At 46.5% G+C, this 25,348-nt stretch overlaps 1 protein-coding gene and 1 pseudogene across 1 annotated transcript; one reads left to right on the top strand and one right to left on the bottom strand.

Moving 5' to 3' along the window:
* The first annotated feature begins 15,795 nt into the window (after positions 1–15,795).
* Positions 15,796–17,655, top strand: LOC125519475 (annotated as a pseudogene).
* Positions 17,656–17,903: 248 nt separating this feature from the next.
* On the bottom strand, positions 17,904–18,791 carry LOC125522147 (uncharacterized protein ECU03_1610-like). Its single transcript, XM_048687223.1, has 2 exons — positions 18,475–18,791; positions 17,904–18,355 (listed from the first exon to the last, which is right to left on the bottom strand). Exons 1-2 carry the CDS (start codon positions 18,719–18,721, stop codon positions 18,054–18,056), a joined length of 549 nt encoding a protein of 182 aa, XP_048543180.1. The 5' UTR covers positions 18,722–18,791; the 3' UTR covers positions 17,904–18,053.
* Between the last annotated feature and the right edge of the window lie 6,557 nt (positions 18,792–25,348).

Below are 25,348 nucleotides of genomic sequence, written 5' to 3'. Positions count from 1 at the left end.
AGATAGATCAAAATGCTTGATATATTTTCAATGAGTACAGACCTTGACAAGATTTTGAAGTAGTTCAAAATGGAACAGTCAAAGAAGGAGTTCTTGCCTGTGTTACAAGGTGTGAAGTTGAGTAAATACTCAAAACCCGACCACAACAGAAAATAGAAAGAGAATGAAAAGTCATTCCCTATGCCTCAGTCATAGGTTCTATAAAGTATGCTATGCTATGTACCAGATCTATTGTATACCTTAGCATGATTTTGGCAAGGGAGTACAATAGTGATCTAGGAGTAGATCACCGAACAACGGTCAAAATTATCCTTAGAGGACTAAGGAAATATTTCTCGGTTATGGAGGTGATAAAAGAGTTCGTCTTAAAGAGTTACGTCGATGCAAGCTTTTGACACCGATCTAGATGACTCTAAGTCTCGATCTAGATACATATTGAAAGTGGGAGCAATTAGCTAGAGTAGCTTTGAGCAAAGCATTGTAGACATTGAAAATTTGCAAAATACATACGGCTCTGAATGTGGCAGACCCGTTGACTAAATTTCTCTCACAAGCAAAACATGATCACTCTTTGGGTGTTAATCACATAGCGATGTGAACTAGATTATTGACTCTAGTAAACCCTTTGGGTGTTAGTCACATGGAGATATGAACTAATCACATAAAGATGTAAACTAGATTATTGACTTTAGTACAAGTGGGAGACTGAAGGAAATATGCCCTAGAGGCAATAATAAAGTTATTATTTATTTCCTTATATCATGATAAATGTTTATTAAATGTTTATTATTCATGCTAGAATTGTATTAACCGGAAACATAATACATGTGTGAATACATAGACAAACAGAGTGTCACTAGTATGCCTCTACTTGACTAGCTCGTTAATCGAAGATGGTTATGTTTCCTAACCATGAACAAAAAGAGTTGTTATTTGATTAACGGGATCACATCATTAGAAGAATGATGTGATTGACATGACCCATTCCATTAGCTTAGCACCCGATCGTTTAGTATGTTGCTATTGCTTTCTTCATGACTTATACATGTTCCTATGACTATGAGATTATGCAACTCCCGTTTGCCGGAGGAACACTTTGTGTGCTACCAAACGTCACAACGTAACTGGGTGATTATAAAGGAGCTCTACAGGTGTCTCCAAAGGTACATGTTGGGTTGGCGTATTTCGAGATTAGGATTTGTCACTCCGTTTGTCGGAGAGGTATCTCTGGGCCCTCTCGGTAATGCACATCACATAAGCCTTGCAAGCATTGCAACTAATGAGTTAGTTGCGAGATGATGTATTACGAAACGAGTAAAGAGACTTGCCGGTAACGAGATTGAACTAGGTATTGAGATACCGACGATCGAATCTCGGGCAAGTAACATACCGATGACAAAGGGAACAACGTATGTTGTTATGCGGTCTGACCGATAAAGATCTTCGTAGAATATGTGGGAGCCAATATGAGCATCCAGGTTCCGCTATTGGTTATTGGAGACGTGTCTCGGTCATGTCTACATTGTTCTCGAACCCGTAGGGTCCGCACGCTTAAGGTTTCGATGACAGTTATATTATGAGTTTATGAGTTTTGATGTACCGAAGGAGTTCGGAGTCCCGGATGAGATCGGGGACATGACGAGGAGTCTCGAAATGGTCGAGACGTAAAGATCGATATATTGGACGACTATATTCGGACATCGGAAAGGTTCCGAGTGATTCGGGTATTTTCGGAGGTACCGGGGAGTTACGGGAATAGAAGAAGCAATGGGCCTTAATGGGCCTTAGTGGAAAGGACCAGGAGGTGGCGCGCGCCCCTCCCAAGCCCAGTCCGAATTGGACAAGGGGTTTGGGGCGCGGCCCCTCTCTCCCTTCCTTCCCCTCTTCCCCCCTTTCCCCCCTTCTCCTAGTTGGACTAGGAAAGGAGGAAACCTACTCCAACTAGGAGTAGGAATCCTACTCCCTGGCGCGCCCCTCCTAGGGCCGGCCTCCTCCCCCTTGCTCCTTTATATACGGGGGCAGGGGGCACCTCTAGACACACAAGTTGATCTTCGTGATCGTTCTCTTAGCCGTGTGCGGTGCCCCCCCACCATAATCCTCGATAATATTGTAGCGGTGCTTAGGCGAAGCCCTGCGACGGTAGAACATCAAGATCGTCACCACGCCGTCGTGCTGACGGAACTCTTCCCCGACACTTTGCTGGATCGGAGTCCGGGGATCATCATCGAGCTGAACGTGTGCTAGAACTCAGGAGGTGCCGTAGTTTCGGTGCTTGATCGGTCGGGCCGTGAAGACGTACGACTACATCAACCGCGTTGTGCTAACGCTTCCGCTTGTCGGTCTAGGGTACGTAGATCACACTCTCCCTCTCGTTGCTATGCATCACCATTCTCCCCTCTCGTTGCTATGCATCACCATGATCTTGCGTGTGCGTAGGAATTTTTTTGAAATTACTACGTTCCCCCTTTAGTTTGCATATGTAGGTGTGGTTTACTTAGTGCCTTCTAAATCTCCATCGTAGCCACCGTCGATCGCCCGCACCGTCCCGTCGCCGGCACCACCTTGTGGTGAGCCTCTTGTTCATGAAATTTTATATAAAAATTGATGTGTGTGATTTGGATATATAGTTACTCGTATAATTATCTTACCCGTACGTTGTTTGTTATACATATAGTGCCATGGTTTTGATATCCGTCCCCGTCGGCCCTAGTCCTTGTTATGATTCGGATGTGGTATGTATATTCTCTTTTAAAACTAGTTGCATTTCGTGTTTATGACAAATTATGCCCATCAAGTTGACATAGAAATTTTTTCTAGGAGGTATATGAACCTGAAATTCCAACCGACCCTATTGCCAAGAGGTTAAATTTAGTTGAAAGAGAAAACGAGGACTTGAAAGAAAAATTGAAAAGAATTGAGGGGGAGAAGATGGAATTGGAGTTGCATGTTGCCGATGTCGTCGATGATCACAAGATCAAGATGGAGAAAATGCGCTTGAAGATTAGAAAGATTAGAAAATATGCCATCGATAGTGAGGCTTGGTATCATTATGCTGTTGGATCCATTGTTACCTTAGTTGCGATCTTGATCGTATTTGTTGTTGCATTTAAATGCTTTAGCTAGAGAGTTATTTGTTTGTTGCATTTAAGTGTTGTATGAACTTGTATTAATTTGGTCTATTCGGTGTTGTGTAATGAAGATGAGCCGGCAATGGATGTACGATGACCGATGCTCTCCCCAGTTCATTGAGGGCGTGCATACTTTTCTGCTTGCGGCTGAGGCAAACAAGCGGGCGGATGGTTTTATGCCTTGTCCATGTGCTCGCTGTAAGAATGGTCACAATTACTCTACGTCAAGAACCATTCACGCCCACCTGTTTAAGACTGGTTTCATGCCCCATTATAATGTTTGGACCAAGCACGGAGAAAGAGGGGTTATGATGGAAGACAATGAAGAAGAAGAGGACGACGACAGCTATCCTGGCCATGGGTTCCCTGAATACGATGATACAACAATGGGGGAAGAAGCTGAGCCGGCAATGCGGGAAGAAGCTGAAGAAGAGGCATCAGATGAGCCCGTTGATGATCTAGGTCGGGCCATTGCCGATGCAAAGAGAAACCGCGCAAGTGATTTGGAGAAGAAGAAGTTGCAGCGCATGTTAGAGGATCACAAAAAATTGTTGTACCCGAATTGCGTAGGTGACAAGAAAAAGCTGGGCACCACACTGGAATTGCTGCAATGGAAGGCAGAGAATGGTGTATCTGACAAGGGATTTGGAAAGTTGCTGGTAATGATAAAGGATATGCTTCCAAAGGACAACGAATTGCCCGAGAGTACGTACGAAGCAAAGAAGGTTGTCTGCCCTCTAGGGTTAGAGGTGCAGAAGATACATGCATGCCCTAATGATTGCATCCTCTACCGCGGTGAGTATGAGGATTTGAACGCTTGCCCGGTATGTGGTGCATTGCGCTATAAGATCTGCCGCGATGACCCTGGTGATGTCGAGGGCCGGCGCCCCAGGAAGAAGATTCCTGCCAAGGTGATGTGGTATGCTCCTATAATACCACGGTTGAAACGTTTGTTCCAAAACAAAGAGCATGCCAAGGCGATGCGATGGCACAGAGAAGACCGTAAGAAAGACGGAAAGTTGAGAGTACCCGCTGACGGGTCGCAGTGGAGAAAAATCGAAAGAAAGTACGGGAAGGAGTTGTCACTCCGATCGTCGGAGAGGTATCTCTGGGCCCTCTCGGTAATGCACATCACTTAATCCTTGCAAGCATTGGAACTAATGAGTTAGTTGCAGGATGATGTATTACGGAACGAGTAAAGAGACTTGCCGGTAACAAGATTGAACTAGGTATTGGATACCGACGATCGAATCTCGGGCAAGTAACATACCGATGACAAAGGGAACAATGTATGTTGTTATGCGGTCTGACCGATAAAGATCTTCATAGAATATGTAGGAGCCAATATGGGCATCCAGGTCCCGCTATTGGTTATTGACCGGAGACGTGTCTCGGTCATGTCTACATTGTTCTCGAACCATAGGGTCCGCACGGTTAAAGTTTCGATGACAGTTATATTATGAGTTTATGAGTTTTGATGTACCGAAGTTAGTTCGGAGTCCCGGATGTGATCACGGACATGACGAGGAGTCTCGAAATTGTCGAGACATAAAGATTGATATATTGGACGGCTATATTCGGACACCGGAATTGTTCCGGGTGATTTCGGAGAAAACCGGAGTGCCGGAGGGGTTACCGGAACCCCCCGGGGAAGTATTGGGCCTTAGTGGGCCTGAGGGGAGAGAGAGGGCTGCAGCCCAGGAGGTGGTGTGCCCCCCCGTGGGGAGTCCGAATTGGACTAGGAGGGGGGGGCGCGGCCCCCCTTTCCCTCTCCCTCTCCCTCTCTTTCCTTCCCCCTCTCTCTTCCTAGTTGGACTAGGAAAGGGGAGTCCTACTCCCACTAGGAGGAGGACTCCCCCTCCCTTTGGCACGCCCCATAGGGCCGGCCGGCCTCCCCCCTTGCTCCTTTATATACGGAGGCAGGGGGGCACCCTAGGACACACAAGTTGATCTTCGTGATCGTTCCTTAGCCGTGTGCGGTGCCCCCTTCCACCATATTCCACCTCGGTCATATCGTAGCGGTGCTTAGGCGAAGCCCTGCGACGGTAGAACATCAAGATCGTCACCACGCCGTCGTGCTGACGGAACTCCTCCCCGAAGCTTTGCTGGATTGGAGCCCGGGGATCCTCATCGAGCTGTACGTGTGCTAAGAACTCGGAGGTGCCGGAGTAACGGTGCTTGGAGCGGTCGGATCGGGAAGACGTACGACTACTTCCTCTACATTGTGTCAACGCTTCCGTTGTCGATCTACAAAGGTACATAGATCACATTCTCCCCTCTCGTTGCTATGCATCACCATGATCTTGCGTGTGCGTAGGAATTTTTTTGAAATTACTACGTTCCCCAACACCCCCTACCTCGTGGGCACCCCGTGTGCTCTCCGGACTCCGTTTTCTTGCACGATACGTATTTTGGTCGGTAAAAATTCATTATATTATCTCCCGGAGGTTTTGACTCCTGTATCACGCAAAAATCTCCTGTCTTTGTTTCGAGCTGTCCTGCTGCAGATTAGAGCAACATGTCGTCCCAGGATTTGGAAGGAGGGACCTATGTAGCTGACTACCATGGAGATCCTACGGTCTATGGGGACGTGGAGCATGGTGATTGGACTACGAAAGAAGAAGAGGACTATGAACCCAAGGGAAGGGAGGAGACGAGCTCAGAAGAAGATGAAGTCCCATTACCTCAACCTAGGGACATGCATGTGGAGTTCAAAAAGTCAAGCCTCTCGGGTATAGTAAAGAAACCTAAGATCGAGTTTATCCCTTTTCGCCTCTTGCAGGAAAACAAGCAGGAACTATGCAAAAAGATACTGAGCCTGGAGCAGGAGATCGAGGACCTAAGGGACCAAAATTTTGTCCTCAAGTGCAAATTAAGGAAGAAGCCTATGCCATCAACAAAACCATCACCTTCTTCACCAACAAAGAAGAACTGAATATCTGGTATGGGCACTCCCCTTGGCAACTGCCAAGCTTGGGGGAGGTGTCCCGGTATCGTATCACCATCACTTTTATCTTTACCATTTTTCTTAGTTCGATCCTTTTGATAATATTTTGATCTAGAAGAATAAAAGTTCTTAGTATGATCTAGTTGTGAGTTTTTGCTTTATGATCCTTCTATGTAATCGAGTCCATGAGCTATATAATAAAGATTAGTGTTGAGTCAAGGGCTTGATTATTTTGCCATGATCTTGAGTGAATAAAGGAAAAGAGAAAGAAATAAAAAGGAAATAAAAGAGATCATATGGATCTTATGGAGAGTAATGAGCTCACATAGAAAATGTATGATGAATAAAAGTTGTTGAGAGTTGACAAACATAGTTTTGGTCACCGTTGCAATTAATAGGAAGTAATGAAGAAAGAGAGGTCTTCACATATCAATACACTATCTTGGACATCTTTCATGATCGTGAGCACTCATTAAAATATGACATGCTAAAGGGTTGACGTTGGACAAGGAAGACAACGTAATGGGTTATGTTTTCTTACATCTAAGATAAATTATATTGTCATGGATCATCCAACATGATTGAGCTTGCCTTTCCCCCTCATGCTAGCCAAATTATTTGCACCAAGGAGAGATACTACTTGTGCTTCCAAACACCCTTAAACCAGTTTTGCCATGAGAGTCCATCATATCTACCAATGGATTGAGTAAGATCCCTCAAGTAAGTTGTCATTGGTGCAAGCAATAAAAATTGCTCTCTAAATATGTATGACTTATTTGTGTGGGAGAAAATAAGATTTATACGATCATGTGATATGGAAGAAATAAAAGCGACGGACTGCATAATAAAGGTCCATATCACAAGTGACAATATAAAGTGACGTTCTTTCGCATTAATATTTTGTGTGTTCAACCATAAAAGTGCATGACAACCTGTGCTTCCCTCTACGAAGGGCCTATCATTTACTTTTATCTCCTACCTATAAAAGGAGTCATGGTGATATTCACCCTTCCTGTTTACATTTTATATTTTGCAAGCACAATATGTTGGAAAGATCCTGGTATATATGGCTAATTGGATGTGAGTTTTCATGAACCATTATTGTTGACATTACCCTTGAGGTAAAACGTTGGGAGGCAAAATTATAAGCCCCTATCTTTCTCTGTGTCCGATTAAAACTCCATACCCATAAGTATTGCGTGAGTGTCAGCAATTGTGAAAGACTATATGATAGTTGAGTATGTGGACTTGCTGAAAAGCTCTTATATTGACTCTTCCTATGTTATGATAAATTGCAATTGCTCCAATGACTGAGATTATAGTTTGTTAGTTTTCAATGAAGTTTATGATTCATACTTGAAATTGTGATTGAATTGTTACTCTAGCATAAGAGATCATATGACAAGAATTATATAAGTTGCTGTTTTAAGAATGATCATGATGCCCTCATGTCCGTATTTTATTTTTATCGACACCTCTATCTCTAAACATCTGGACATATTTTTCGATTTCGGCTTTTGCTTGAGGACAAGCGAGGTCTAAGCTTGGGTGAGTTGATACGTCCATTTTGCATCATGCTTTTATATCGATATTTATTGCATTATGGGCTGTTATTACACATTATGTCACAATACTTATGCCTATTCTCTCTTATTTTACAAGATTTACATAAAGAGGGAGAACGGCGGCAGCTGGGAAACTGGGCTGGAAAAGGAGCAAATATTAGAGACCTATTCTACACAGCTCCAAAAGTCCTGAAACTTCACGGAAGTCAATTTCAGAATATATAAAAATACTGAGCGCAAGAAGTTCACCAGGGGGGCCACACCCTGCCCACTAGGGTGGGGGCGCACCCTACCCCCCTGGGCGCACCCCCTACCTCGTGGGCCCCTTGGTGGCCCTCCGATGTCCATCTTCTGCTATATGGAGTCTTTTGATGAGGAAAAAATAATAAGCCATCTTTCCAGACGAGACTCTGCCGCCACGAGGTGGAACCTTGGCGGAACCAATCTAGGGTTCTGGCGGAGCTGTTCTGCCGGGGAAACTTCCCTCCGGGAAGGGGAAATCAACGCCATCGTCATCACCAACGATCCTCTCATCGGGAGGGGGTCAATTTCCATCAACATATTCACCAACACCATCTCCTCTCAAACCCTAGTTCATCTCTTGTATCCAATTGTTGTCTCTAAGTCTGGGATTGGTACCTGTGGGTTGCTAGTAGTGTTAATTACTCCTTTTAGTTGATGCTAGTTGGTTTATTTGGGGGAAGATCATATGTTCAGATCCAATATGCATATTAATACCCCTCTAATTATGAACATGAATATGCTTTGTGAGTAGTTACGTTTGTTCCTGAGGACATGGGAGAAGTCTTGCTATTAGTAGTCATGTCAATTTGGTATTCGTTCGATATTTTGATGAGATGTATGTTGTCTCTCCTCTAGTGGTGTTACGTGAACGTCGACTACATGACACTTCACCATTATTTGGGCCTAGAAGAAGGCATTGGGAAGTAATAAGTAGATGATGGGTTGCTAGAGTGACAGAAGGTTGAACCCTAGTTTATGCGTTGCTTCGTAAGGGGCTGATTTGGTTCCACATGTTTCATGCTATGGTTAGGTTCACCTTAATACTTTTGTTGTAGTTGCGGATGCTTGCAATAGAGGTTAATCATAAGTGGGATACTTGTCCAAGTAAGGGCAGTACCCAAGCACCGGTCCACCCACATACCAAATTATCAAAGTTTCGAACGCGAATCATATGATCGTGATGAAACCTAGCTTGACGATAATTCCCATGTGTCCTCGGGAGCGCTTTTCTCTATATAAGAATTTGTCCAGGCTTGTCCTTTGCTACAAAAAGGATTGGGCCACCTTGCTGCACTTTATTTACTTTTGTTACTTGTTGCTCGTTTCCAATTATCTTATCACAAAACTATCTGTTACCTATAATTTCAGTGCTTGCAGAGAATACCTTGCTGAAAACCGCTTATCATTTCCTTCTTCTCCTCGTTGGGTTCGACACTCTTACTTATCGAAAGGACTACGATAGATCCCCTATACTTGTGGGTCATCACCAGGCCAGGTGGTGAACCGCGGACGCGTCGCCGTCGATATTTTGCGTTGAGCCCCTGGCCATCACGGAATCCACCCATTCACCCCTCCTTCACTCGCGTCGCCTCTTCGCCTTTGATTCGAAGCAGGGGAGCGGCTACATAGGCGATGCCGCCCCCGGCGATCGTCGACGGTGTAGGCAAGTTGAGGCGCGTAGTCCTCAGCAGTTGCATAGGCGGCGCCGCCGCGTGTGGTCTTCTTGTGGGATGCGTCGGGGATGGCCCATGTTCGTCGCGCAGAAGGGGCACCACCCCCTGTGTACAATAAGTACCCGCCCCCCATGGAACCCGAGCCTTTTTGCGTTTTGATAGTCAAAAGACCTCCTTTTAGGGCTGCATTTCCATCTAAGATGTGTTCTAGTTGCAAGGTAGGACCAGTTGTTCTAGGGTTTTCACTCAGGATTTGGGGGTTAAGGGAATTGGGGCTTAGGGTTTTTGAGAGTTAACCAAATTGAAGCTCTCATCGATTGTGATGCATCTAGTACTGTTGTTGTTGTGTCAGGTCGTCGAAGCAGCATTTTTTCGGTGCAGATCAACCATAGTGGATTTTTTGTTGGCGAAGGCAGGAACCTTTCTTATGTAGATGGACGTGTCATTTGGTATGATCAAGTGGAAAGGGTCACCTTGTCTCCTATTATGATTGAAAATCTTGTGGAAGAAATAGGTTATGAGATGGCGGGGAGGCTTAAGGTTTTCTATGGTGTCCCCATCCTTACACTTAGCAAAAATGGTCTCAGGGCAATTACTGATGATGAACAGGCTGGTAGAATGCTAATGTTTCTTGATATTGGTGACCACTTTTTCAGCCTATATTTGGATCATGATGATAGCTTATGTGCTTACCTTAGTGAGGATGATGTTGTGAATCATCCAAGAGCTAGTCTGCCTCCAGTTTTCAGCCCAACAAGGAGAGTGCATAGCAATGCAGAGAATGCAGAAGCTGAGGCAGAAGCAGAGCATGGAGATGAAGGAAATATGCCCTAGAGGCAATAATAAAGTTATTATTTATTTCCTTATATCATGATAAAAGTTTATTATTCATGCTAGAATTGCATTAACCGGAAACATAATACATGTGTGAATACATAGACAAACAGAGTGTCACTAGTATGCCTCTACTTGACTAGCTCATTAATCAAAGATGGTTATGTTTCCTAACCATAGACAAAGAGTTGTCATTTGATTAACGGGATCACATCATTAGTTGAATGATCTGATTGACATGACCCATTTCATTAGCTTAGCACCCGATCGTTTAGTATGTTGCTATTGCTTTCTTCATGACTTATACATGTTTCTATGACTATGAGATTATGCAACTCCCGTGTGCCGGAGGAACACTTTGTGTGCTACCAAATGTCACAAGGTAACTGGGTGATTATAAAGGTGCTCTATAGGTGTCTCCAAAGGTACAAGTTGGGTTGGCGTATTTCGAGATTGGGATTTGTCACTCCGATCGTCGGAGAGGTATCTCTGGGCCCTCTCGGTAATGCACATCACTTAATCCTTGCAAGCATTGGAACTAATGAGTTAGTTGCAGGATGATGTATTACGGAACGAGTAAAGAGACTTGCCGGTAACAAGATTGAACTAGGTATTGGATACCGACGATCGAATCTCGGGCAAGTAACATACCGATGACAAAGGGAACAACGTATGTTGTTATGCGGTCTGACCGATAAAAGATCTTCGTGGAATATGTAGGAACCAATATGGGAATCCAGGTCCCGCTATTGGTTATTGACCGGAGCCGTGTCTCGGTCATGTCTACATTGTTCTCGAACCCGTAGGGTCCGCACGCTTAAGGTTTCGATGACAGTTATATTATGAGTTTATGCGTTTTGATGTACCGAAGGTTGTTCGGAGTCCCGGATGTGATCACGGACATGACGAGGAGTCTCGAAATGGTCGAGACATAAAGATTGATATATTGGAAGCCTATGTTTGGATATCAGAAGTGTTCCGGGTGAAATCGGGATTTTACCGGAGTACCGGGAGGTTACCGGAACCCCCCGGGAGGTATATGGGCCTTAGTGGGCCTTAGTGGAAGAGAGGAGAGGTGGCCAGAGATGGGCCGCACGCCTCTCCCCCCTTGGTCCGAATAGGACAAGGAGAGGGGGCCGGCCCCCCTCCCTCCTCTCTCCCCCCTCCACGAATCCTATTTCAACTAGGAAAGGGGGGGGAGTCCTACCCCCGGAGGGAGTAGGACTCCTCCTGGCGCGCCTCCTCTTGGCCGGCCGCCCCCCTTTGAGCCTTTATATACGGAGGCAGGGGCACCCCCTAGAGAAACAAGTTGATCCACGTGATCATATTCTTAACCGTGTGCAGTGCCCCCTTCCACCATAGTCCTCGATAATATTGTAGCAGTGCTTAGGCGAAGCCCTGCGACATTAGTACATCAAGATCGTCACCACGCCGTCGTGCTGACGGAACTCTTCCCCGACACTTTGCTGGATCGGAGTCCGGGGATCGTCATCGAGCTGAACGTGTGCTAGAACTCGGAGGTGCCGTAGTTTCGGTGCTTGATCAGTCGGGCCGTGAAGACGTACGACTACATACCTAACGCTTCCGTTGTCGATCTATAAGGGTACGTAGATCACACTCTGCCCTCTCGTTGCTATGCATCACCATGATCTTGCGTGTGCGTAGGAATTTTTTTTGAAATTACTACGTTCCCCAATAGGAGAAGCTAAGGCAGAAGGAGAGCATGGAGAAGTTCAGGTAGAAGCAGACATGGAAAAGGAGAGGAAGGAGTGACAGATGTGGCACATATTCCTATTCAAGTTGTCTATCCTGATTGTGATGCTGAGGATGATGTAAACCGGTTTGAGTTTATTAAGAGGGCATCAGTTCAGATAGAGGATGGTAATCAAAGACATGAAGAACAGGCAGATGGTGTGCTAGAAGGTGATGCAGGTGGAAACATAAGAATGAGGAGGAGTGCCAGGCAGAACCAGTTGAACTATGCACTAGAAGAAGAGGATGGAGCAAGTGATATAGATGATGAAGATTATGAACCTGATCTGCTTGTGGACAGTGACAATGAGATAGGAGATGGTGGTGATGATCTGCATGTAGATAATGTAGACGAGGATGAACCTGAGCAGAAAGATGAAAATAAATCAAATGAGAAAGAAAAGCAAAAAGGGAAAGAGAAAGTAGTTCCTACCAATCAAGAGAAAGGGAAACAAGCATACCACTGTGATGAACACATATCTGAGACTGGTGATTTGTGGGTTCCTGATTCAGATGATGAAGAGCTCAATTTGAAGTTCAAATCCTTTAGAGAAGAGGACCTTCATAGGCCAAAGTTTCATGTTGGGAAGGTGTTTGAGAGTGTAGAGCTGTTGAGGACTGCCATCAAAGAGTACTCATGTCAGAACATGGTTGATATCAACTTGCCTGTGGATGACAGGAAGAGATTGAAAGCAAAGTGTGATGAAGACTACACATGGTACTTGTGGGCATCATATGATAATAGGACTATGGCTTTCATGGTGAAAAGATATGTGAGTGAGCACACATGCATCAAGAAGTGGAAGATTAGGGCTTTCATAGCTAAATTCCTAGCACATAAGTACCTTGAGATGTTCAGGGCTGATCAAGACATGAACCTTATGAATTTTTCTAGGGTTGTTCAGAAAGAATGGCATATGACACCAGGCAGGATGAAGTTGCAGAGAGCAAGAAGGATGGCAATGAAAAAATAGTGTATGGCGATGAAGAAGGCAAGTATAAGCTTCTTTGGAATTATGCTAATGAAGTCGGGAGAAGCAACCCTGGCTCATCATTTTATGTCTCACTTGATGAGAATGCAATGTTCAGCAAGCTATATATGTGTCTGAATGCTTGCAAGAGAGGATTCCTTTTGGGTTGCAGGCCAGTGATCTTTGTTGATGGCTGCCACATAAAAACAAGGTACAGAGGTCAACTACTTGCAGCTGTTGGTGTAGATCAAAATAATTGCATCTTTCCAATAGCAATTGCTGTTGTTGAAGTGGAGGACACCCCTAACTGGTTGTGGTTCCTTGACACAGAAAAGGGATCTTGGCATCATCAACACTGAACCCTAGACTATCATGTCAGACAAGCAAAAGTTAACACTTGTTAATGTCGATCTTCATCTTGTACTTGTTTCATGCACTTGTTTCTGTTGGTTGTTTGTCCCAATAGTTAAAGCCTTTGATTCATGAAATGTGAAGTCATATGAGAACATTATCTATCCTTGCAAAGATAGGAGAGAGTGGGAGGACATGTGTCGGCCCCCAATATTGCCACCATTGTACCAGAAGCATGTAGGAAGGCCTTCCACTGCAAGGAGACAAGCACCTGGAGAGGTTGACCATAGAAAGGGAGGGAAGAAAATCACAAGGCATGGTGTGATCATGCACTGTTCATATTGTAGTGAGCCAGATCACAACAAGTCTGGATGCAAATACTTGAAGGCTGGACTTCCACCACCAAGTGCAAATAGTAGGGGCAATGTGGCAGCTCCAGATGAAGGCAATGGTGGTGCCAGTGTGCCACCCACAGCTCCAGATGCATCAAATCAAGATGATCCAGTCTTAAATCAGGTAATAAAGAGTTCCAGCTCCTCAAAATCAGCTAACACCAGAGTTGTTCAACAGAGGCCATTACCTAGTTATGGGTTTCTGAGTGCTGCCCAAGTGATGCTCAGCCAGACTAATGCTAGTCAAGGAAGTCAAGCTAGCTCATGCACCATTAGGCCAGGTGAGTTAGCACAGAAGCTGGAGGCAGTGAAAAATTAGAAAGATAGGGATCTAGACGAGAGGAAACAAGCCATCCTTGCATCTAGGAGGGAAGAAGAATTAAAAAAAAGCTAAAGACATAGTAAGGAATAAACATGAGGTAGCACAGAAGAAAGCAGAACTGGCTGAGGGAAGAAGATTGGCTGCACTGGAGAGGAGTGCCAAAAGAAAAGAAGAAGCAGAGATAAACAAGAAAGCTCAAGCTGAGACCAGACAAACTATTGCAGAAATAGGGAAGACTATAGCTGCAGAGAAAAAGGCAAAGCAAGAAGCTGAGAGAAGAGTTGCTGCTGAGAAGGAGGAGGCACAAAAGAAAGAAGAGAGGGAAGCAGATGCTACAAAGAAAGAAGAGAAGAGAAAATCTTCTACATAGAGAGAAGAAGAGAAGAAGCTTGCTGCTGCTTGGAAAGAAGAAGAGAAGAAGCTTGCTGCTACTAAGAAAGAAGAAGAGAAGAAGCTGGCTGCTGCTAAGAAAGAAGAGGAGAAGAAGCTTGCTGCTGCTAAGAAGCAGCAGGAGAAGAGGCCTGCTACAAAAAGAAAGCCAACCTGGTTTGTAAATGAAGCTGATTATCCCAACAAATCAGCAAGATCATCAATCTTTGATGTCTTTAGATAGTTTCAAAGATATGATTGTTTATGATCATGTAGGAGCTGTTGAAATGAGCATGTATGGTACTTGTGAAGTAATTTTGGTGGATGATGATGTTTATTACTCTTCATGAATGATGATGTTTAGTTATTTTGATGGATGATCATGTTTGGTCTTCTTCTCATGCCAAATTTATTCCAACTGACCAGTTTAATGCCATTTTATCTTGTATTCCGCTGATCAAAAATTGGCACTTAACATTGAAAACCGGTACTGCTTCATCATACATAAAACATCACAGAGCATTAACAATGCCACTTAACATTCCATTGCATCATGCTGAAATAAAAGAGATCACCACCACCATTCCATCAGGGCAACCACATAACATTCCATTACATCAGCTAACACCAGAGTTCACCACCACCATTACAAGACACAAAATAACTAGGACTGACACATGAAGAAGCTAGCAGCAAAGACCTAGCAACACCACAACATCAACAATCATCTTCACTTCTTCATCATGATCACCACCAGTGCCGCAAGACTTAGCACCACCACAACACCAACCAGCATCTTCATGAGCATCACCAGCTCTCTCCCAAGCATCATCAGTGCAGCTAGCTTGCTGCCCGGTCATCAGATTGGCACTGTCATTCTTCAAAACCTTCTTACCCAAGCTGTCAGATCCATTCATATAGAACAGTTCTTGTGCTTCCAGAAGTTCCTCCCCGCGTTCCTCCGCCACACCAATAGCATCCACAACTACATCACCAGTGAGATAATGCTTGTCAACAAGGTACTCAACATACTCCAACTCCCACTGCGAGAAATCACAAGTCACATATCCCAAACCAGAGACAAATGTGTCTAGGTCAAAAAAGCTTCAATCTTTGGATCCAGAACATAAGCCAAATCATGGAAAGGATGTAAATCGAACAGCAAAACTTACCCCATGCTTCTGGCACTTGTAAAAGACACATCCGTCGTGCTTCTCTGTTGTGGAGACGTACATGCGCACCTTCCCCTTGCAGGTCGGGTAGCGGGCCAGCGGCAGCGCCAATGCCCGGCGGCGAACAACAGAGACGGACGAGCGGGCGACAGATATGAGCACCAGAGGGTAAGGAACTGCCCTCCTCGATAGGAATCGGCGGCGGCGCCGAGGGGAGGTGGGGCAGAGTTAGGGGAGGCGGAGCAGAGTGAGGTTAGGGATTTGATGCGGAGCTGCGGGTTAGGGATTTGGGAGGATGGGGAATTTTGCTCTTTTACAAGAAAATCCCTCCATGCAAGATTGGCTGAATCAAGACGAAGTACGTGGCGGTCAACAATTGGTCAAACCCACCGTGTAAGTGCTACAGTGACAATATTTTCACGTCACATCGTATTCAGTGACGGTATCGAGCGTATTTCAAAGTTCAATGACCGTATCGTGTTTCCATCACAACTATAGTGACCATGAGTGTATTTATCTCTTTATCTTTCCCTAGGGTGTACTGTTCATGGATATTCTTTCCCTTGAGGCAAAGACGCGCGCAGACATTTGTTGTCCAGATGACATTCTGACCTTGTAAAATCAGCTTTGAGTTCTAGCAGTAGCTTGTGAGCTTGTCACTCCAACATGTTATTCACTGTGATTTTACTGTAACTTACTTCCATTTTCCTTCACCTGCAGTACAAGTGGATGGCGTACGTGTCCATCTTCGTAGGATGCTGCTTCCTGGTGCTGTTCCACGCTGGAACAAGTGAACCAACGTATGCTACTGAGATCAGAAAGAGTAACAATTTGATCAGCATGTGTGTTGCACTGTAAATAAACTCCAGTTTGCTGACAGACAAGTCTTCTTGTGTGGTCTTGCAGCTTGAAATGTGAACCTAACTGCAAGAAACGGGGTCGGATCGCCTGGAGCTACTGGTTCAAGAAGACCCTCTACTACCAAGTTGCTCTCCTCTACATGCTTGCAAGATTGATCACCAACGTCTCTCAGGTTAACACCCTGCTCTCTTATTGCACCAGGCTAGATGTTGTTAGTGAGAAGCATGTCTTGTGGGATTTGATTTCTCAAAATACCAAAGATTTGTTTCAGTATCACTGTGATTAAGGCCCTGTTTGGTTCATAAGTCATAGGATTTTTTTAATCCCAACTTATAAGTCTCAAGTCCCTAAAATGTCCCTGCTTGTTTGGTTCCTGAGACTTAACATGAACTAAAATACCATATTACAACTATAAGTCCCTCCTTGAGAGTCTTATTTCATAAGTCTCAAATGCCCACTTTAAGTTCCTATAAGTCCCTCTTGTTTGGTTTAGATGAGACTTATAGGAACTTTTTTAAGTCTCTAAACCAATATATCCCTGAAAACAAACACCCTCTAATTTTGACTGTGAACACTATTTTCTGTTGCTGTTCGGTTGCTCTTCGCGTTCTACGTCACCAGAGATCTGAAAATGAATGAATACTCAAAAGTCACTGTAAGTTTTTCAGTTCATCATTCACAACTTCTGCGTTGGCTGACAGGCATCAACTATTACTGACATCTTTATTCAAACATTTGATCTTCGACCACTTTCTGCAGATTCCAGCCATCATATTCTGCTGCAGCTTCTTCATGCCCGTCGTCCTCCAGGAGATGAAGTGGAACAGACGTTGGCTAAGTCGCTGCTGACGATCGGGGCGACAGTGTGGGTGATCTCCGGCGCGGCGGTCTTCCTCGTCCCGAGCCAGATGCACAACCTCATGTACCGCTGGCTGTGGTGATGGGCGCCGCCAGCGCGCTGGTGATGGTGACGACGATCGGGTTGGAGAGCTCGCTGATCGGGGAGGACCACAACGGCTGCGCCTTCGTCTACGGCTTCCTCAGCTTCCTCGACAAGAAGTCCTGCCGCGTCGCCCTCTTCGTGCTCGAGTCCTACGGCGTCGCGTCCAGCTGCGGCGAGGCCAGGGGGCTCAACACCGTCAGCAGGTACGGCACGGGGCTCATCCCGGTTTGCTTCGCCATCCTCACCCTCGTCGTCACCTCCATCCTCAGGCTGCAGGACGATGATGCCGGTGCCGACCGCAGGGCCAGGGCTTCAGCCGCCGTCGTACTGGAAGCCCCGCTCCTCGTCTGAATTAGTTCTCGCGTGTATGTGGGAGAAAATTGGGGGAAATGCAGATAATTTTCAATTAGATTTGAAAAGGAAGATAAGATGTATCATCGTCGTCATGCCGGTGGTGATTGTGTAATGCAGCTCTTTCCAAGTAGATTTGGGAAGATTCTCTCGTCTGTACTAGTCGTCCTGTTCATGATGTACCGCCAGTCCCGTCACAGTCCCAGACTCCCAGCTCCAATTTTGAGTGCAAGATTCAGGCCAACAGATTTTCAAAAAGAAGCTTGTTCGGTCGTGCAGGGTTCTCTACAGATGGTCACATTATTGTACAAGAGGAACAGCATAAAAATCTAGCGCGAACACTGAAAACATTCTCGAAAGAACAAGTATGGCAAGAAATGCGGCTCGATCGTCCTCATTCACAGCTCGTCATCCTTGCGGTGCGTCTTGTCCTTGCCGTCGGCTGCCGCGCCGGTGACCATGTCCTTCACCTCCCCGAGCTTCTCCTTGGTAGCGCCGACGGCCTCCCACTTCTCCTTCATCTTCTCGTATCCCTCGTTGGCCTTCCCCTTGGCTGCCTCCGCTGTCGCCCACGCGGCGTCCTTGGCGGACTCCGTCTTCTCCAACACGGCGTCCTTGGCCGCCCCTGCCTTCTCCCCGACCGTTCCCTTGGCCGCCTCCTTGGCGTCCGCTGCCTTGCCGCTCACCTGACTCCCCGTCTCTGCACACACAAATCAACCGCGCGCACCAGTGTCAGACTCGCCAGTCGTCACTCGACGACCACACTGGAACAAAAAATGGACACCACGGCGTACGCGAGAGCACGCAACGCATACGTACCGGAGGCGGTGTGCTGGACGGTCTCGCGCGCGGCCTCCTCGTCGGCGTCGTGCTTGAGCCCCAGCCCCTCGGAGATCTTGTCCAGGCCGAGCCCCTCGGAGATCTTGTCCTTGGCCCACCCCGTCCACGACTCGTCATCCTTGCCCGGCGCCGCCTCCGCGCCGTCCTGGGTCGTCGACGCCGCCAGCGCAAGCAGCACCAGCAGCGCGGGCGCCGCCAGCCTCTTCAACCGTGACATGACCGCCATTGAATTAGTATGCGCAGCTGCTCGTGTGCTTTGCGTGACTTGAATGGATTGCGAAGAAGTCGGTAGGAGTGATCGGGTTTGGGTTTCTCTGTGGCCCGGGGTTTTATGGGGAGGGAGGGGTCGGACGCGTGTACGGGTTGGTGCGAGCGAGGCCGGTGGCGCGGCGGCGGGTGGCACGTCGTCTTCGTCTTGTCGGCACGCACGTAGCCATCAGTAGAGGGGGAGGTGATCGCTCTGGATGACAAGCTGCTTCGTTTAGTCGGCACGCACGCAGCCATCAGTAGGGGTGGAGGTGATCGCTCTGGATGGCAACCTGCTTCTAGTCGCTTCGGCACTCGAAGGCCTCCTTTGCTTCATAAAGATAGAAATATTATATGAATAGAAAAATCATACTGTAGGAAATAAGGTGGCATGCATTTCATTTTCTATAGGAAAAAAGATATCATTTGATTTATAGGATATGATTTTTCCATTGAGTTTAGGCTAATGTTTTTTTCCCTTTGAAATGTGAAGGATTGATTCCTATCCTATATAGGAATAGGAATCCGTTCCTACAAACCAAAGGGCTTCATAGGAATTTTTCATACAAAATTCTTATCCTCTAGAAATCCTACAAGATTCCTCCAAACCAAAGGAGGCCGAAATGATTTGTGGCGCATAGTGGACTTTTGATCCTCTCGAGGAGTCAGCCACTTCAGGCCCAACAGCGCACCGGATTAAACTTAACCTCGTCAAAGAAAAAGTTTAGTTTCTCCCCTAGAATTTTAAACAAAACAGGTTGATTTTTTCTAAACATAGACGCGTCTCGAAAGACCCAAAGCACTTTATTAAGCATAAACAGTAGTATGTACAAAAGTACACAAAAGAAAGGAAAAAAAATAAGCACGCAGCGATTGGGCTACCGAGCTCACCTCCTCCCAAGCATGAACAGTAAAATCAAAAGAAATAGCAAACAAATTCATAAAAAATCGATTTTTTTTTGTCATGCAAGATGCTCGAGTGCGTGATGCACGTGCCAAAATTGATGATGTTTGGACATCTGAGTAGCTTTTAGAAAAAAATCAGGCCAGTGAGAAATTTCGAAAAAACGCACTGTTCGGACATGATCTTGTCTTTTTTGCAATGAGCTTCTCAGATGTTCGAACTTCGAACTCCACAAAAATTTGCCTGGACATCACGCATTTAAGTATCTTGGTTGACAAAAACAATCAGATTTTTTTATTTTTTCTAGTATTTTTGGGTCCTAAAGCTACGTGACCACAGCGACAATCACACTGTCGCCGGGAACGAATCACTTGGGAGGATGTAGCCTCCATCGCGCTACTTCCGGCGGAGGAGCTCAGTCGGAGGAGACCCCATGGATACTGGGATGAAGAGGCGTCGAAGAGTTTCTGTCGTCCACAACTGCCGTAGCAGGCGCCAAACCTTCTTCGCGAGCATCGACGGTAAAGATCCCAACCCAGTCAATATGATCTTTAGTTCCAGCCTTCCTCTTCACTTCCTTCACCACCATGGTGACTTGAAGCTTCAAGGAAGAACGAAGAGGGATCCTCTTTGTGACGCCCCCGCCCAGATCGTGCACTAACCATACACGCAATTGCACATGATCAAGATCAGAGACTCACGGAAAGATATCACAACACAACTTTAAACTCACATAAAAGTCATACAAGCTTTATATTATAAGCCAGGGGCCTCGAGGGCTCGAATACATAAGCTCGAGTACAAGCGTTAGCGAAAGCAAACATCAGCTACTGAGTACAGACATAATTAGATAAGGGTGCCTTAAGAAGGCTGAGCAAAACAATGACATCTAGATCGAAAAGGCGCATGCCTCCTGTTTGGGAGCCTCTGAACTACTCCTGGTCAGCGGTATCCATGTAGTAGTAGGCTCCGTCATGGTAGTAGTAGTCGTCGATGGGGTCAACTGGCTCCTGGGCTCTGGCATCTGGTCGTAGCAATCGGGTATGGGGAAAAGAGATAGCAAAGCAACCGTGAGTACTCATCCAAAGTACTCACAAGACTGACATCAGATCTATACTAATCATGCATTGGTATCAAATGAAAGGGGCTATATCTTTGGACTATATTGCAGAAATGCCAGAATAGAAGGGAAGGCCTAGCCTATCAAAGACTAGCATCTTCCAGCATCTTGCAGCTGGCTCCTGGGCATCATAACATAAGTAATAAGTAATAGTAGCAATGCCCAGAGATCCTTCCTCGACTCCCTGCGAGAAAGCGATCTCGGAGCCATCATATCAGTTTAGTAACTCAAGTATCCAGTTCTAGTCATAGTAGATTAGGATACTCACTAAGCGTCCGTTACCATAGACACAGCTATTTGAATAGATATACTTCCCTTCAGGGGTGCACCAACTTACCCAACACGCTCGATTAACTCTGGTCGGACACACTTACTCGGGTCATGCCCGGCCTCGGCTGATCGACATGCCATAGTCGTACCTAGGATCAACAGAGAGGCCAGCACGCCAGTCTAAATCCTAAATGCGAAGGGGTCTTGGGCCCATCGCCCTTTGCACTCCTACACGTTGCGAACGCGGCCGGGAGCAGACCCACTCCCTTAATACAAGCACAGGTGGTTACGTCGAACCCGGCGCGCGTCACTCAATTGCTAACGTTGAGCTTTTGGAGAATCGTACGACCCCGAGTGCCCATACTTATTCCCGCATGGTGGTTAGTGCCAAAAAAGGCCAGAGGCCTACTCAGATCACATATCCAAACCCAATAGTGCGTTGGGAGCTCGCGGTGACGATCAGTGCTCATGCATGTGGTCCCGTCGCCCCATCTCGCGGACTTACGACAAAGGGTCAGGCCCATCCCTCTCATAGACGGTCTGCCTGTCCGGCCGTGCCGCGTCATTATCTCGCGGGTACCCTCACGGTCATCCCGACTTCGGTAACTCTCACGGGTACCCCTCAGGGCCAACCCGACTTCAACAGGGGACTGAAATAAAATTCAAGGTAACCGTGTGTCCATAACATCAAGGGGGAAATCTGAGGAATCACCCTCGTTGGATTCCCACTAGATGTATCCATCAAGGTGAACTGAGAGGAATCACCCTCGATGGGTTCACGCTTGAGGGGTTGCACGATAGAGGCATCATCAGAGGTGGTGAAAGAGGAATCATCCTCGGTAACCCACAACCTACTAGATATGCTAGAGAGATACCATCAGGAGTGAGGTAGGAGGTATCACCCTTGGCACTCGATAGTGTTGGGAAACATTGCATTGAAAACAAAAAATTTCTACGCACACGCAAGATCTATCCATGGAGATGCATAGCTACGAGAGGGGAGAGCATCTTCATACCCTTGAAGATCGCTAAGCGGAAGCGTTTATCAACGCGGTGTTGGGGAACGTTGCAGAAAACAAAAAATTTCCTACTCGTTTCACCAAGATCCATCTAGGAGTTCATCTAGCAACGAGCCATCGGATGCATCTACATACCTTTGTAGATCGCGTGCGGAAGCGTTCAAAGAACGGTGATGATGTAGTCGTACACGACGTGATCCAAATCACCGATGACCAAGCGCCGAACGGACGGCACCTCCGCGTTCAACACACGTACGGGACGGGAGACGTCTCCTCCTACTTGATCCAGCAAGGAGGAAGGAGAAGTTGATGAAGATCCAGCAGCACGACGGCGTGGTGGTGGATGCAGGGCGTCACAGTAGCAGGGCTTCGCCTATACTACGAGGAAGAGACATAATGGCGAGAGAGGGAGGCGCCAAGGCTGAGGTATGAAGTCCCTCCCTCTCCTCAACTATATATAGGGGTGCCAAGGGTGGGGGCGCCGGCCCTAGTAGATGGATCTACTAGGGGGGGGGGGCGGCCAAGGGTGGGGAGCTTGCCCCCCAAGCAAGGGGGCGCCCCCTCTAGGGTTCCCCCCCCCCCAACCCTAGGCGCATGGGCCCTTGGGGGGTGGCGCCCCAGCCCAAAGTGGGCTGGGTCCCCTCCCACTTCAGCCCATGGGGCCCCCGGGATAGGTGGCCCCACCCGGTGGACCCCCGGGACCCTTCCGGTGGTCCCGGTATAATACCGGTGACCCCGAAACTTGTCCCGATGGCCGAAATAGCACTTCCTATATATAATTCTTTACCTCCGGACCATTCCGGAACTCCTCGTGACGTCCGGGATCTCATCCGGGACTCCGAACAACATTTGGGTTACTGCATATACATATCTTCACAACCCTAGCGTCATCGAACCTTAAGTGTGTAAACCCTACGGGTTCGGGAGACAAGCAGACATGACCGAGACGACTCTCCGGTCAATAACCAACAGCGGGATCTGGATACCCATGTTGGCTCCCACATGCTCCACGATGATCTCATCGGATGAACCACGATGTTGAGGATTCAATCAACCCCGAATCTTGTGCTATGTTTAGGATTGTCAAAGATACTTTTCCTTAGACCACAGCGGGATATGGATACCCATGTTGGCTCCCACATGCTACATCATTATCAACCTTATATCTTTTGGTACTCACATTATGAACATGTGTAGCATCACGTTCGAGATTCATAAAGAATAAACCATTCACCATGGGAGCATGACCATAAAACATATCTCTCATATAAATGGAACAACCATTATTCTCAGATTTAAATGAGTAGCCATCTCGAATTAAACGAGATCCCGATACAATGTTCATGCTCAAAGCTGGCACTAAATAACAATTATTAAGGTTTAAAACTAATCCCGAAGGTAGATGCAGAGGTAGCGTGCCGACGGCGATCACATTGACCTTGGAACCATTCCCGACGCGCATCGTCACCTCGTCCTTTGCCAGTTTCCGCTTATTCTGCAGCCCCTGCTTTGAGTTACAAATGTGAGCAACTGCACCGGTATCAAATACCCAGGAGCTACTACGGGCACTAGCAAGGTACACATCAATTACATGTATATCACATATACCTTTTGTTTTGCCGGCCTTCTTGTCTGCTAAGTATTTAGGGCAGTTCCGCTTCCAGTGACCGCTTCCCTTGCAATAAAAGCACTCAGTCTCGGGCTTGGGTCCATTCTTTGGCTTCTTCCCGGCAGCTTGCTTGCCGGGCGCGGCAACCTCCTTGCCGTCCTTCTTGAAGTTCTTTTTACCCTTGCCTTTCTTGAACTTAGTGGTTTTATTGACCATCAACACTTGATGTTCCTTCTTGACTTCTACCTCCGCTGATTTCAGCATTGAGAACAACTCAGGAATGGTCTTTTGCATCCCCTGCATGTTGAAGTTCATCACAAAGCTCTTGTAGCTTGGTGGAAGCGACTGGAGGATTCTGTCAATGACCGCATCATCCGGGAGATTAACTCCCAGCTGAGACAAGCGGTTATGTAACCCAGACATAGTGAGTATGTGCTCACTGACAGAACTATTTTCCTCCATCTTACAGCTGAAGAACTTATCGGAGACTTCATATCTCTCGATCCGGGCATGAGCTTGAAAAACCATTTTCAGCTCTTCGAACATCTCATATGCTCCATGTCTCTCAAAACGCTTTTGGAGCCCCGGCTCTAAGCTGTAAAGCATGCCGCACTGAACGAGGGAGTAGTCGTCAACACGTGTCTGCCAAGCGTTCATAACGTCTTGGTTCTGTGGGACGGGTGGATCACCTAGCGGTGCTTTGTAGGACATAATCTTTCTTGGCAGCTATGAGGATGATCCTCAGGTTCCGGACCCAGTCCGTATAGTTGCTGCCATCGTCTTTCAGCTTGGTTTTCTCTAGGAACGCGTTGAAGTTGAGGACTACGTTGGCCATTTGATCTACAAGACATATTGCAAAGATTTTAGACTAAGTTCATGACAATTAAGTTCATCTAATCAAATTATTAATGAACTCCCACTTAGATTAGACATCCCTCTAGTCATCTAAGTATTACATGATCCGAGTTGACTAGGCCGTGTCCGATCATCACGTGAGACGGACTAGTCAACATCGGTGAACATCTTCATGTTGATAGTATCTTCTATACGACTCATGCTCGACCTTTCGGTCTTCTGTGTTCCGAGGCCATGTCTGTACATGCTAGGCTCGTCAAGTCAACATAAGTGTTTGCATGTGTAAATCTGTCTTACACCCGTTGTATGTGAACGTCTGAATAAAACACCCGATCATCACGTGATGTTTTGAAACAGCGAACTGTCGCAACGGGATCCCGCTGTCCAGTGTTCCTTGCCGGGATTATCGTGGTTCATCCGATGAGATCATCGTGGTTCATGCTCAAAGGAAAAGATACTTTGACATTGGAAAACTCTATATCTTTTGGTACTCACATCGTGGTTGATTGAATTCTCGACATCGTGGTTCATCCAATGAGATCATCGTGGAGCATGTGGGAGCCAACATGGGTATCCAGATCCCGCTGTTGGTTATTGACCGCAGAGTCGTCTCGGTCATGTCTGCTTGTCTCCCGAACCCGTAGGGTCTACACACTTAAGGTTCGGTGACGCTAGGGTTGTGAAGATATGTATATGCAGTAACCCGAATATTGTTCGGAGTCCCGGATGAGATCCCGGACGTCATGAGGAGTTCCGAAATGGTCCGGAGGTAAAGAATTATATATAGGAAGTGCTGTTTCGGCCATCGAGACAAGTTTCGGGGTCACCGG

The sequence above is a fragment of the Triticum urartu genome, chromosome 7, assembly GCF_003073215.2.
Source record: "Triticum urartu cultivar G1812 chromosome 7, Tu2.1, whole genome shotgun sequence".
NCBI lineage: Eukaryota > Viridiplantae > Streptophyta > Magnoliopsida > Poales > Poaceae > Triticum > Triticum urartu.
The sequence above is the reverse complement of the archived record's forward strand: the minus strand, read 5'-3'. Positions and strand labels throughout refer to the sequence as shown.

Coding starts and splice junctions, on each gene's coding strand:
- LOC125522147 (XM_048687223.1), bottom strand. CDS start 18,721: ATGGCGGTCATGTCACGGTTGAAGAGGCTGGCGGCGCCCGCGCTGCTG. Junction 18,356..18,474: donor CGTCCAGCACACCGCCTCCG/GTACGTATGCGT, acceptor TTGTGTGTGCAG/AGACGGGGAGTCAGGTGAGC.